At 45.6% G+C, this 15,637-nt stretch overlaps 1 protein-coding gene across 1 annotated transcript in view; it reads right to left on the reverse strand.

Moving 5' to 3' along the window:
* Positions 1 to 15,637, reverse strand: part of LOC135536109 (dynein axonemal heavy chain 6-like) — a 193,352-nt gene that overhangs the window by 82,894 nt on the left and 94,821 nt on the right. Inside the window, 8 exon segments of the mRNA XM_064962498.1 lie at positions 1,520 to 1,660; positions 4,308 to 4,460; positions 7,462 to 7,693; positions 8,662 to 8,816; positions 8,975 to 9,048; positions 9,619 to 9,765; positions 12,716 to 12,887; positions 14,360 to 14,491. Of these exon segments, the coding sequence (XP_064818570.1) occupies positions 1,520 to 1,660; positions 4,308 to 4,460; positions 7,462 to 7,693; positions 8,662 to 8,816; positions 8,975 to 9,048; positions 9,619 to 9,765; positions 12,716 to 12,887; positions 14,360 to 14,491 (1,206 nt within the window).

Here is a 15,637-nt window from a genome sequence, read left to right on the forward strand (position 1 = left end):
GGCAACAATCCCAGCTCTTGCCAGGACCCTCAACCGCAGCCCCTCACACAGGAGCAACAGAGCAGCAGACACCCACCCCAGACCTGTAAGACCCCCTCCTGAAGGACCTGCACTGAGAGAACCCACCCCAAGGGGACCTACACCCAGAATAAAGCATCACCAGCTACACCCTCATGCCCCCACCCCCGCCCTGTTGCAAGGATCTCAACATGACAGCAGCTCATATGCCCCCCCCCCCCCTCCCATCATGCGACTTAAAAGGTATGTATCAGATGCTCCACATGCTCTGCTCACACTTACACAGACCCACAAAGAATTTGAGGACAAATACAATTTTGATAAACTCCCATATGTCCCGGGTGAAATACCACAGTGTGACATCAGAGTAGCAATATTTGTGACCTGTTGCAACAAGAAAAGGGAAACCAGTGAAGAACAAATACCATTGTAAATACAACCCATATTTATATTTATTTTCCCTTTAACTATTTGTACATCATTACAATACTGTATATAGACATATAACATTTGAAATGTCGTTATTCTTTTGGAACTTGTGGGAGTGTAATATTTACTGTTCACTTTTTATTGTTTATTTCACTTTTCACTTGCTTTGGCAATGTTAACCTATGTTTCCCGTGCCAATAAAGCCCCTTGAATTGAATTGAGAGAGAGAGAGAGAGAGAGAGAGAGAGAGAGAGAGAGAGAGAGAGAGAGAAAGCGAGACAGAGAGAGAGAGAGAGAGAGAGAGAGAGAGAGAGAGAGAGAGAGAGAGAGAGAGAGAGAGAGAGAAAGAGAGAGAGTGAGACAGAGAGAGAGGGGGGGTCGGACTCCTTTTAAACAAACAGAATAAAGTCTTTACTAAATAAACGCCTGACTGCACCTGACTGCTCCTTCTCAGTGGGGGTCACCTTGATGGAGGGATGAGAGTGGAGGAGAGAGGGAGGGATGATGAAAATAAACAGGCAGATTAAAAGAGCTGGAACTACAGAAGAGAGGGGCGCGCTTCGCTAATGGACACCTGGGGCGAGCCCACGCCCTGTGATCCATCACACACACACAGACATTACACACACCCACAGAGCCTGACACAACACACCAGGGAGCCTGACACATGAATGGAGGAGCGTCTCACCCTGAGAGCACGCAGTGACAGCATACTCCTCATTACAGAAAGTAAATGAGTGTGTGTGTTTGACAATCCACTAATTAGACAGAAATACACACACAGAGACAGAGAGAGAGAGACAGAGAGGCAGAGAGAGAGAGAGAGAGACACAGAGAGAGAGAGAGAGAGAGAGAGAGAGAGAGAGGGGGACAGAGAGAGAGAGAGACAGAGAGACAGAGAGACAGAGAGAGAGAGAGAGAGAGAGAGAGAGAGGGACAGAGGCAGAGACAGAGAGAGACAGACAGAGAGAGACAGAGCGACAGAGAGACAGAAAGAGAGAGACAGAGAGAGACAGAGACAGATAGAGAGAGAGAGGCAATCCCACACCCACAGAGAGTGTAGTGTCCTGACCTGTACAAACCAGTCGATGGTGCAGCAGTTGACCAGAGAGGGGAACATACGACAGCGGGACCTGAAGGCATCTCCTACAGGACTCATACACAACACAATGTGCAGCTTCTCTCTGACCCGAGAGATGAAGAACTGGAACACCTAACACACACACACACAGGTTACACACACAAGTTACACCCACAGGTTACAGACACACACATGTTACAGACACACACACACATGTTACAGACACACACATGTTACAGACACACACAGGGAGACACACACAGGGAGACACACACAGGGAGAGACATACAGGTTACACACACAGGGAGACACACACAGGGAGACACACACAGGGAGACACACACAGGGAGACACACACAGGGAGACACACACAGGGAGACACACACAGGGAGACACACACAGGGAGACACACACAGGGAGACACACACAGGGAGACACACACAGTGAGACACACACAGGGAGACACACACAGGGAGACACACACAGGGAGACACACACAGGGAGAGACACACATCTATAGAAATGCATTCAAGCAAACGCATACAAAGGAACTCATGCAAACAGACTCACTATATAGTCAAGTGCCAAATTCAAACCGTCTAACACATGAGAGGAAATCAATTGAGTGTTGTTTAGACTGAGGCCACAGTCAGTGTAATTAAAGAGAAGGGGTCAGAGTTCTGGAGGTGTCCAGAGCCTGCTGCTCTGCCTTGTTGACAGACTACTGCTGGGACACTTCATATAGGACCTTAACAAGACACGAGACACTATACTGAATCCTACTGGGAAGAATAGCTCAATAAGAACACATACATCAATACATACATAATGTTTTGAGTGAATAGCTCAATATGAACACATACATCAATACATACATAATGTTTTGAGTGAATAGCTCAATATGAACACATACATCAATACATACATAATGTTTTGAATGAATATCTCGCTGGATATATGCGTAAATACATGTATAAATATTAATGAATGGTAGTCATGATGTTGCCCTGTTGGGGAAGGTTTATGACCCCCCCCCCATAAATCTCCCCCTTTTTCTGTCCACTCTACAGAATGGACTCTTAGAAAGCCCTGTTGTTAACGTAGAGAGAGTATGGAAACATCACAAGGTTGGGGAAAAGAACACTCTTTGTGTAATGCAACCAGTTGAAAGTGTCCGTTGGTACTTAAAGAATGACGTCAGATCAGTTGTTGTCTGGGACATTATATCTGATGACATGCAACCAGTTGAAAGTGTCCGTTGGTACTTAAAGAATATGATGTCAGCTGTCAGTTGTTGTCTGGGACATTATATCTGATGACAGGACGACATAAACTGTATCTTGTGAAGTTTACACATTATAGTTATCAGATTCACATGGAATTGTTGTGCAATTTAAATGTTTAAATATGAACTATTTGTGAAAAGAAGACATGTCATTTTAGCTTTTAAAATGAGAGAATTGTTTTCATAAGTAAAATATGCTCAAACAGTGGCCACCCCACGTGAATAGGTATTGGTTGGAAACGATGAAGCAATCCCTATTCTACATTACTATAAGAACCAACGGCGAACTAAGCCAACCTCAGCGTGAGCTCTGGTTGCGAATGGTTGAATAACTACAACCTAACAAAATTAACATTGTGTTCCTGATGATGTGAGGACTGATGTCCATACGTTCAGAAGGGTGAATTTCAACGTAGAGGTAGCGATCGCCATGCTGGAAGGATGAATTTGAGTACACCAGCCAGAATATAGCATGAGCTTAGTATGGCAACTTGGTATGAACTTTGAACTCTTATTCACTGAAGAAGTGATACATCCTTGATGTCGAGTTATCAGCAGCAGCTGTAAATGTGGCCTAGGAAAGGACAGACAATCTCTTCAGAACGACAGGGTACTACAACGTATCCGTTCTACCACACGACGATAGACTACAACGTATCCGCCCAGAAATATTCTTCAAAGGACAAGGGAGATCTCTGCTGGGCAACCCAGCCTTCCATCTTCAACCAAACTATCGAAGCGCAGCTCAGAGAAAATATAATTATTGCATTTTCCGTTTCCGAATGGGCGGTTATTTAGAATGCATAAGATTCTGTTTTTACGATAGCATAGCTTCATAAGGTCCGATAGAGACCCAATTATTTTGTTCCTCAGTCTTCCCGCGCTTTCATTCAAACCCAACTCCCTTTCTTTGTGTAACTAGCCGTCATATCGGTTCCGTCCGCTAGGGACATTTTCTTGTATGACATAATTAGTGATCAATGTATGATCCAGCCTGTGCATATGTAATTCTTTGTGATTATTTGGGAATTTAGTAAATAACTAATTAAACCAAATTTTGTATTGCTGATTCAACTTGTTAACCAGGGTTCGTGAAGATGACCAATCATTTTACGACCTTCAGATGAGACTGAATAAGGTGACGATTAATAATTGACTGCGGTTGATATAAAAGATTACCAGGTCTTTAAGAGTCTATTCCGAAGATAACAGCTCTATAAACATGCTTCCGTGGTGCCCCGACTGCCTAGTTAATACATTTACATGATTAGTTTAATCAGGTAATATTAATTACAGATAATTGATTTTATAAAATAACATGTCATATCATTGAATCCATAGTAAAGACACGACAGTACATACATAAATATTACACATGTACTTATTATATTTAACCTTTATTTTGACAGGGAGTAGAGGTCTCTTTTACAGAGGAGCCCTGTAATTACAATTCTATATTGAGTGTTCTATGAGTGAGTGTGTACTCTACTGTACCTCGTCTCGGTTTCCCTCGTTGATGCCGGCCTCCTTGGCTCTGGGCCGTGTGGCAGCCAGGACCTGCTCCAGATCATCCTTCTCAAACAGGTTGGGCACCTCTCCACTGTTCAACATGTTGTTAATGTCCTCTAGGAACTCCTCCACCACGATCTGATGAACAATAATACACACATGCAATGGAGGGGGGATGGAAACATGCCTGAGAACTGAAGACTGAAGCTGTAGCTTCCAGGGCTAATGCCTCGGCTTCTGCTCAGTGGGGTAATGAGGTCATGAGTCACAGAGGTGGCATGGTTTGGCAAGCAGATGGTCACAGATAAACACTGGCCATAGCTACTTCATTAGCTGTCTGGTACAGTCTTTATAGACCTGCTATCTGCCCATCACATAGTCTCCATAAATACTACTGTCTGGTACAGTCTTTATAGACCTGCTATCTGCCCATCACATAGTCTCCATAAATACTACTGTCTGGCACAGTCTTTATAGACCTGCTATCTGCCCATCACATAGTCTCCATAAATACTACTGTCTGGTACAGTCTTTATAGACCTGCTATCTGCCCATCACATAGTCTCCATAAATACTACTGTCTGGTACAGTCTTTATACACCTGCTATCTGCCCATCACATAGTCTCCATAAATACTACTGTCTGGTACAGTCTTTATAGACCTGCTATCTGCCCATCACATAGTCTCCATAAATACTACTGTCTGGCACAGTCTTTATAGACCTGCTATCTGCCCATCACATAGTCTCCATAAATACTACTGTCTGGTACAGTCTTTATAGACCTGCTATCTGCCCATCACATAGTCTCCATAAATACTACTGTCTGGTACAGTCTTTATAGAGGAACCTGCTATCTGCCCATCACATAGTCTCCATACATACTACTGTCTGGTACAGTCTTTATAGACCTGCTATCTGCCCATCACATAGTCTCCATAAATACTACTGTCTGGCACAGTCTTTATAGACCTGCTATCTGCCCATCACATAGTCTCCATAAATACTACTGTCTGGTACAGTCTTTATAGACCTGCTATCTGCCCATCACATAGTCTCCATAAATACTACTGTCTGGTACAGTCTTTATAGAGGAACCTGCTATCTGCCCATCACATAGTCTCCATACATACTACTGTCTGGTACAGTCTTTATAGACCTGCTATCTGCCCATCACATAGTCTCCATAAATACTACTGTCTGGTACAGTCTTTATAGACCTGCTATCTGCCCATCACATAGTCTCCATAAATACTACTGTCTGGTACAGTCTTTATAGACCTGCTATCTGCCCATCACATAGTCTCCATAAATACTACTGTCTGGTACAGTCTTTATAGACCTGCTATCTGCCCATCACATAGTCTCCATAAATACTACTGTCTGGTACAGTCTTTATAGACCTGCTATCTGCCCATCACATAGTCTCCATAAATACTACTGTCTGGTACAGTCTTTATAGACCTGCTATCTGCCCATCACATAGTCTCCATAAATACTACTGTCTGGTACAGTCTTTATAGACCTGCTATCTGCCCATCACATAGTCTCCATAAATACTACTGTCTGGTACAGTCTTTATAGACCTGCTATCTGCCCATCACATAGTCTCCATAAATACTACTGTCTGGTACAGTCTTTATAGAGGAACCTGCTATCTGCCCATCACATAGTCTCCATACATACTACTGTCTGGTACAGTCTTTATAGACCTGCTATCTGCCCATCACATAGTCTCCATAAATACTACTGTCTGGCACAGTCTTTATAGACCTGCTATCTGCCCATCACATAGTCTCCATAAATACTACTGTCTGGTACAGTCTTTATAGACCTGCTATCTGCCCATCACATAGTCTCCATAAATACTACTGTCTGGTACAGTCTTTATAGAGGAACCTGCTATCTGCCCATCACATAGTCTCCATACATACTACTGTCTGGTACAGTCTTTATAGACCTGCTATCTGCCCATCACATAGTCTCCATAAATACTACTGTCTGGTACAGTCTTTATAGACCTGCTATCTGCCCATCACATAGTCTCCATAAATACTACTGTCTGGTACAGTCTTTATAGACCTGCTATCTGCCCATCACATAGTCTCCATAAATACTACTGTCTGGTACAGTCTTTATAGACCTGCTATCTGCCCATCACATAGTCTCCATAAATACTACTGTCTGGTACAGTCTTTATAGACCTGCTATCTGCCCATCACATAGTCTCCATAAATACTACTGTCTGGTACAGTCTTTATAGACCTGCTATCTGCCCATCACATAGTCTCCATAAATACTACTGTCTGGTACAGTCTTTATAGACCTGCTATCTGCCCATCACATAGTCTCCATAAATACTACTGTCTGGTACAGTCTTTATAGACCTGCTATCTGCCCATCACATAGTCTCCATAAATACTACTGTCTGGTACAGTCTTTATAGAGGAACCTGCTATCTGCCCATCACATAGTCTCCATACATACTACTGTCTGGTACAGTCTTTATAGGCCTGCTATCTGCCCATCACATAGTCTCCATAAATACTACTGTCTGGTACAGTCTTTATAGACCTGCTATCTGCCCATCACATAGTCTCCATAAATACTACTGTCTGGTACAGTCTTTATAGAGGAACCTGCTATCTGCCCATCACATAGTCTCCATAAATACTACTGTCTGGTACAGTCTTTATAGGCCTGCTATCTGCCCATCACATAGTCTCCATAAATACTACTGTCTGGTACAGTCTTTATAGAGGAACCTGCTATCTGCCCATCACATAGTCTCCATAAATACTACTGTCTGGTACAGTCTTTATAGACTTGCTATCTGCCCATCACATAGTCTCCATAAATACTACTGTCTGGCACAGTCTTTATAGACCTGCTATCTGCCCATCACATAGTCTCCATAAATACTACTGTCTGGTACAGTCTTTATAGACCTGCTATCTGCCCATCACATAGTCTCCATAAATACTACTGTCTGGTACAGTCTTTATAGAGGAACCTGCTATCTGCCCATCACATAGTCTCCATAAATACTACTGTCTGGTAGTCTTTATACACCTGCTATCTGCCCATCACATGGCCTCCTTGCACACACACCTGTACTTGCAAACTCTCCCCCCGCCTACCTGTGTGTCAGTGAAGAGGAACACCATGTCCTTGCCCTCCACCCCAGCCATCTTGAACAGTCGTCTCAGGTCTTCATGGAAGCTGTCGTAGTTGTATCCTCGGCTCAGTTCTATCTGGAAGCAGCGCATGCCGCACATGTGGGCCGCCAGCCGCGTCAGTGACTGTTTCCCCGTGCCCCCCACGCCCACCAATAGGGCGTTACCGCGCTCCTGGCGGATCATACGCGCTATCCTATAGGAACAGAAGGACTGGCTCAGGAAGTAAGCAAGTTAACAAATTGAAGCATTACAAAAACACAAAAACTAACTATTTATGGGGTTCTGGACAAAATAAGTTCACTAAATAGGGAATAGAGTGTCGTTAAGTATGCTAATCAGTCCACTAAATAGGGAATAGAGTGTCGTTAAGTATGCTAATCAGTCCACTAAATAGGGAATAGGGTGTCATTAAGTATGCTAATCAGTCCACTAAATAGGGAATAGGGTGTCATTAAGTATGCTAATCAGTCCACTAAATAGGGAATAGAGTGTCGTTAAGTATGCTAATCAGTCCACTAAATAGGGAATAGGGTGTCATTAAGTATGCTAATCAGTCCACTAAATAGGGAATAGGGTGTCATCAAGTATGCTAAATAGTCCACTAAATAGGGAATAGGGTGTCATTAAGTATGCTAATCAGTCCACTAAATAGGGTGTCATTAAGTATGCTAATCAGTTCACTAAATAGGGAATAGGGTGTCATTAAAGATGCTAATCAGTCCACTAAATAGGGAATAGGGTGTCATTAAGTATGCTAACCAGTCCACTAAATAGGGAATAGGGTGTCATTAAAGATGCTAATCAGTCCACTAAATAGGGAATAGGGTGTCATTAAGTATGCTAATCAGTCCACTAAATAGGGAATAGGGTGTCATTAAGTATGCTAATCAGTCCACTAAATAGGGAATAGGGTGTCATTAAAGATGCTAATCAGTCCACTAAATAGGGAATAGGGTGTCATTAAGTATGCTAATCAGTCCACTAAATAGGGAATAGGGTGTCATCAAGTATGCTAAATAGTCCACTAAATAGGGAATAGGGTGTCATTAAGTATGCTAACCAGTCCACTAAATAGGGAATAGGGTGCGATTTAGGCTAAAACATCTGTACACTATATAGGGAATAGGGTGCGATTTTGACGATTTGACAGTGTAAAATGACCTGGAGACGTGTTCTACAGCGTCCTGGAAGAACACCAGCTTGGTCTCCTTGGAGAAGGTCATGTTGTAGTCATCCAGGTAGTCCTGGAGCACAGCCCTGATCTTATCTGGCTCTGTTAGGTCCTCATACAGACGATCTGCCTTCTCTGCACCCACCTAGAGGAGAGGAGAGGGAGGGAGGGAAAGGGGGAGGGAGAGATGGAGGGGGGGGGGACAGGAAGGATTGGGAGATAGATAGATGGATGCTGTAAATAGTTAAGCGCTTTGAGCACCTGGGAAATTGATTGGATTTATAGGCTTATAGCACATTTTACCTTGATGAAATCTCCAAATATGATGGGTTTGGTCACAAAGTAATTGGGTTCTAAATTGAAGCCAAAATATTTGCCTGAAAGAAGAAGAACGGAAATATATTTAAAGAGTTGCTATTCATAGCTCAACAATTGTGGTACGTTTCAGATAAGGACATTGAAATGGCTTGCAAACGTAATATGTCAAAACACTGCTTAGTGAGAGGCAAAACTCTGAAAGTTCAAACTAGGTTCTATTGAACTCTGTGTTATGTTCTTACTGGCCAACTATGTCTAGGTTCTATTACACTCTGTGTTATGTTCTTACTGGCCAACTATGTCTAGGTTCTATTACACTCTGTGTTATGTTCTTACTGACCGTCTAGCTCTAGGTTCTATTGAACTCTGTGTTATGTTCTTACTGGCCGTCTAGGTTATATTAAACTCTGTGTTATGTTCTTACTGGCCGTCTAGGTTCTATTAAACTCTGTGTTATGTTCTTACTAACTGTCTAGGTTCTATTACACTCTGTGTTATGTTCTTACTAACTGTCTAGGTTCTATTATACTCTGTGTTATGTTCTTACTGGCCGTCTAGGTTCTATTACACTCTGTGTTATGTTCTTACTAACTGCCTAGGTTCTATTACACTCTGTGTTATGTTCTTACTGGCCATCTCAGAGACGATGGTGTTGAAGTAGGTTTTGTCTTCGTTGTTGATGAGGCGGTCGTGGAACACTCTCTGACACTCGTGACAGAACAGACGGAATATCCCAGTCTGATCTCTCACCGTGCCTGGCTCACACTGCAACATACCTAGAGGACAAACAGACAGAGGGAGGGAGAGAGAATGAGAGAGAGAGGTGGAGGTAGGGAGAGAGGAGGGGGGGGGGTGAGAGGAGATGGGAGGGAGGAGGGGAAAGAGAGGGAGCGGGAGAGGGAGGAAAGTAAAGAGGCAGGGAGGGAGAGAGAGAATGAGAGAGGGAGGTGGAGGGAGAGAGAGAATGAGAGAGGGAGGTGGAGAGAGAGAATGAGAGAGGGAGGTGGAGGGAGAGAGAGAATGAGAGAGGGAGGTGGAGGGAGAGAGAGAATGAGAGAGGGAGGGAGAGAGAGAGATGGAGGGAGAGAGAGAGAGATGGAGGGAGGAGGGGGAAGAGGGAGTGGGGGAGGTGAAGGGAGAGAGAGGAAGAGAGAATGAGGAGGGAGGTGAAGGGAGAGAGAGGAAGAGAGAATGAGGAGGGAGGTGAAGGGAGGGAGAGGGAGAGAGGCAGGGAGGGAGAGAGAATGAGGAGGGAGGTGAAGGGAGGGAGAGGGAGAGAGGCAGGGAGGGAGAGAGAATGAGGAGGGAGGTGAAGGGAGAGAGAGGGAGAGAGAATGAGGAGGGAAGTGAAGGGAGGGAGAGGGAGAGAGGCAGGGAGGGAGAGAGAATGAGGAGGGAGGTGAAGGGAGGGAGAGGGAGAGACGCAGGGAGAGGGAGAGAGGCAGGGAGGGAGAGAGAATGAGGAGGGAGGTGAAGGGAGAGAGAGGGAGAGAGAATGAGGAGGGAAGTGAAGGGAGAGAGAGGGAGAGAGAATGAGGAGGGAAGTGAAGGGAGGGAGAGGGAGAGAGGCAGGGAGGGAGAGAGAATGAGGAGGGAGGTGAAGGGAGGGAGAGGGAGAGACGCAGGGAGAGGGAGAGAGGCAGGGAGGGAGAGAGAATGAGGAGGGAGGTGAAGGGAGGGAGAGAGGGGGATGAAGGGAGGGAGAGAGGTGGAGGGAGGAGAGATGAGAGGGAGTGGGAGGCAGGGAGGAGAGGGGAGAGGGAGCGGGGGAGGGAGGAAGGTGAAGGGGGGAGGGAAGAGGGGAGGTAAAAAGGCAGGGAGGGTTAGATGGATTTAACATGATTTATTAACGACCAGAGAATAATAAAACATGATTCAACTTGGTGGTTCTCACCCTGCAACCTCAACACGTGAAGAAGTAAAGACAAGTCTAATATCTGCTGTTGACACATCCCTGTTGTTATCAATGTTATGCAACGCTAGGGATGCTTGAGGAGATATGATGGGTCGGACACACCAGAGGATCCATGTTCAAGTCTTGTTAGAAAGTTGAGGGCATTAATGTGACCACGCTCGCCCTCAGCAAGAATGGGGGCTGGGTTGGCCTTATTCGCCTTGGGTAAGTATTAATGCTGGTGTGTGTATGTGAGTGTATGTGTGTGTGTTAGTGTGTGTGTTTACGCTCGCTGGTGTGTGTGTATGTGTGTGTGTGTTCTGCATGGTGACTCCCTAGTGGGGGTCAGGGAGCAGTAGTCACTTCAACTCAGGCCTCTCTGCTCTGATGATGGTTGTGAGGCTGCTGGGTAGAGGACTGGTACTGTCTCTGTCTGGACTTCAGGCTACAACCAAGAGCATCTCAGTCCATCAGCTACTTTAATAACTTACAAGTGAAAAAGCCAAGACAAACTTTCTCACCCTGGACACACTTGGAGAAGTCTAAGACGTAGTGTGTGTGTGTGTGTGTGTGTGTGTGTCTCACCCTGGACACACTTGGAGAGGTCCCTGAGGTTGAAGACGTAGTGTGTGTGTGTGTCTCACCCTGGACACACTTGGAGAGGTCCCTGAGGTTGAAGACGTAGTGTGTGTGTGTCTCACCCTGGACACACTTGGAGAGGTCCCTGAGGTTGAAGACGTAGTGTGTGTGTGTGTGTCTCACCCTGGACACACTTGGAGAGGTCCCTGAGGTTGAAGACGTAGTGTGTGTGTGTGTCTCACCCTGGACACACATGGAGAGGTCCCTGAGGTTGAAGACGTAGTGTGTGTGTGTCTCACCCTGGACACACTTGGAGAGGTCCCTGAGGTTGAAGACGTAGTGTGTGTGTGTGTGTCTCACCCTGGACACACTTGGAGAGGTCCCTGAGGGTGAAGACGTAGTGTGTGTGTGTGTGTCTCACCCTGGACACACTTGGAGAGGTCCCTGAGGTTGAAGACGTAGTGTGTGTGTGTCTCACCCTGGACACACTTGGAGAGGTCCCTGAGGTTGAAGACGTAGTGTGTGTGTGTGTCTCACCCTGGACACACTTGGAGAGGTCCCTGAGGTTGAAGACGTAGTGTGTGTGTGTGTCTCACCCTGGACACACTTGGAGAGGTCCCTGAGGTTGAAGACGTAGTGTGTGTGTGTGTGTCTCACCCTGGACACACTTGGAGAGGTCCCTGAGGTTGAAGACGTAGTGTGTGTGTGTGTGTCTCACCCTGGACACACTTGGAGAGGTCCCTGAGGGTGAAGACGTAGTGTGTGTGTGTGTGTCTCACCCTGGACACACTTGGAGAGGTCCCTGAGGGTGAAGACGTAGTGTGTGTGTGTGTGTCTCACCCTGGACACACTTGGAGAGGTCCCTGAGGTTGAAGACGTAGTGTGTGTGTGTCTCACCCTGGACACACTTGGAGAGGTCCCTGAGGTTGAAGACGTAGTGTGTGTGTGTGTCTCACCCTGGACACACTTGGAGAGGTCCCTGAGGTTGAAGACGTAGTGTGTGTGTGTCTCACCCTGGACACACTTGGAGAGGTCCCTGAGGTTGAAGACGTAGTGTGTGTGTGTGTGTGTCTCACCCTGGACACACTTGGAGAGGTCCCTGAGGTTGAAGACGTAGTGTGTGTGTGTGTCTCACCCTGGACACACTTGGAGAGGTCCCTGAGGTTGAAGACGTAGTGTGTGTGTGTGTCTCACCCTGGACACACTTGGAGAGGTCCCTGAGGTTGAAGACGTAGTGTGTGTGTGTGTCTCACCCTGGACACACTTGGAGAGGTCCCTGAGGTTGAAGACGTAGTGGGACTTGGCTGGTGTAGGCAGGAGGTCCACAGACATGCGGTGGTAGATCTCTACTGCTGCGTCTACGATGCTGCCTGCTGAAGACCTCACCGCCTGGGGGAACTCACTGAGGAAACCACTGAGGATGGCCTGGAGGGGGAGAGACCGTTCCAACAGGGAGAGTTAAGCGTACGTGGGCTTGAGGGTGTGTGTGCTTGAATATGCCCTTGAGGAGAGAGGGCAGACTCAAGACACACACGTGATTGTGTGTGAGTGTGTGTGTGGTCTTGTTCTTCTGAATCCCCCACAAGGATAATAAAACAAGGCAAATTCTCCCTCGTGGGGACATTTCCCACATCCCCATGACGACAAAGTTCATTTTAAGAATAGGGGTTACGTTTAGGGTTAGAATTAGGGTTAGGGTTAGAATTAGGGTTAGAATTAGGGTTAGAATTAGAGTTAGAATTAGGGTTAGTGTAAGGCATTATTGGTTAGGTTTAGGAGATAGGTGTAGGGTTTGGGTTAAGGTTAGGGGTTATTCTTATGGTTAGAATTAGGGTTAGGGTAAGGCATTAGTGGTTAGGTTTAGGAGATAGTTGTAGGGTTAGTGGGTAGGATTAGGGTTAGGGAAAGGCATTAGTGGTTCGGTTTAGGAGATAGGTGTAGGGTCTGGGTTAAGGTTTAGGGGTTAAGGAAAACATAATTTTGAATGGAAATCAATTATAGGTCCCAACGAGGATAGGAAAACACGTGTGAGGAGAGTTGATCTGTAATTAAACTACCACAGCTTGTTAAGGGGCTGTGAGGGAGAGAACAGGACGAGAGTCGATCTGTAATTAAACTACCACAGCTTGTTAAGGGGCTGTGAGGGAGAGGACATGACGATAGTCGATCTGTAATTAAACTACCACAGCTTGTTAAGGGGCTGTGAGGGAGAGGACATGACGAGAGTCGATCTGTAATTAAACTACCACAGCTTGTTAAGGGGCTGTGAGGGAGAGGACATGACGATAGTCGATCTGTAATTAAACTACTACAGCTTGTTAAGGGGCTGTGAAGAAGAGGACATGACGATAGTTGATCTGTAATTAAACTACCACAGCTTGTTAAGGGGCTGTGAGGGAGAGGACATGACGATAGTTGATCTGTAATTAAACTACCACAGCTTGTTAAGGGGCTGTGAGGGAGAGGACATGAGGAGAGAAGAGACAAGAGGGTTTGGAGACAGGGGTTAAAAGGTCATATTAGGGTTAGGAACCGAGGTTGGAAGTTAAGTCTTGACCTTGAAGATCTGTTTGAGACTGTGCTCTTAGGGCAGGGTTTAGATGTCAGAGGTCAGGGGTTACCCACATTGAAGATCTGTTTGAGACTGTGCTCTTAGGGCAGGGTTTAGATGTCACAGGTCAGGGGTTACCCACATTGAAGATCTGTTTGAGACTGTGCTCTTAGGGCAGGGTTTAGATGTCACAGGTCAGGGGTTACCCACATTGAAGATCTGTTTGAGACTGTGCTCTTAGGGCAGGGTTTAGATGTCAGAGGTCAGGGGTTACCCACATTGAAGATCTGTTTGAGACTGTGCTCTTAGGGCAGGGTTTAGATGTCACAGGTCAGGGGTTACCCACATTGAAGATCTGTTTGAGGCTGTGTTCGGAGGGAGTGGGCAGACACAGCATGCTGAAGTGGCGGATGAAACGAGGGGTCACCGGGTTACGGCCCCCTCCAGGCGGAGCGCAGGCCGCCGCGATCGTCATGTCCTGCAGAGAGAAAAAGAATGAGAGAGAAGAGGGGAGGAACGGAGGAGAGGGGGGTCGAAAGGAAGATTTGGCACAGAAAAAAGGATTTCCTACCAACATATTTTCATATGTATTTGACCCTCATATTTTCATATATATTTAAACCCTCATATTTTGAAACCTCATATTTTCATCGATTTCGTCTTCTATCAATATTACATTTGACTTTCAGTTTGAAGAACATCCACCCGGGCCAGAATCTTTAGCTGAGTTAAACTTCAGAGTGAAACCCTGTTTGGATTAGAAAATATTGAAATATAATATAAAATATTGCCCTTGGTTCTGTATTCCATGTGTGTGTGTGGGTGTGTGTGTGTGTGGGTGTGTGTGTGTGTGTGTGTGTGGTGTGTGTGGGTGTGTGTGCACATGCGTGTGTGTGTGTGTGTGTGTGCATATGACCTTGGTTCTGTATTCCCTGTGTGTGTGTGTGTGCGTGTGTGTGTGTGTGTGTGCACATGCGTGTGTGTGTGTGTCTGCATATGACCTTGGTTCTGTATTCCCTGTGTGTGTGTGTGTGTGTGTGTGTGTGTGTGTGTGTGTGTGTGTGTGTGTGTGTGTGCGCGCGCGTGTGTGTGTGTCTGCATATGACCCTGTGTGACTACTCTGGTTGCTGTCTTGACATGGTTGTCTGTCGTCCGTCTGCATGTAAAGGTGGAAACACATTTACACCCAGTACACGTTCACATCTCAACAAACAGAATAACTGATTCTGTGAATGATTGTGCTATTGGAAACTAATTACTGTGTGCTGACCATTCACAACAGTAACAAAACACTAAAACAAACACATTGTACTGTGGCAGAATAATGGACCCTATCAGCTCCTGGACCTGGTCCTCCAATCTACTATGGACCTCAGACCATCCCTCTGTCTGAATACTAAAGTCAAAGTATTCACTGACCACAAACATAAAGTCACTTCATTTTCTCAAACTTAAAAATAACGACTGGAGCAGAATACACTCAATGTGTCACCTAATATCCTCTAGCCCAGACAAGATGAGACTATGTCTACATATTGAACAAGACTGTATGTGTGCGGTGTGTGGTGTGTCGTGTGTGTATGTGGTGTGTGGTGTGTGTATGTGGTGTGTGGTGTGTATATGT

Source organism: Oncorhynchus masou, unplaced genomic scaffold (assembly GCF_036934945.1).
Source record: "Oncorhynchus masou masou isolate Uvic2021 unplaced genomic scaffold, UVic_Omas_1.1 unplaced_scaffold_558, whole genome shotgun sequence".
In the NCBI taxonomy this organism is placed as follows: Eukaryota; Metazoa; Chordata; class Actinopteri; order Salmoniformes; family Salmonidae; genus Oncorhynchus; species Oncorhynchus masou.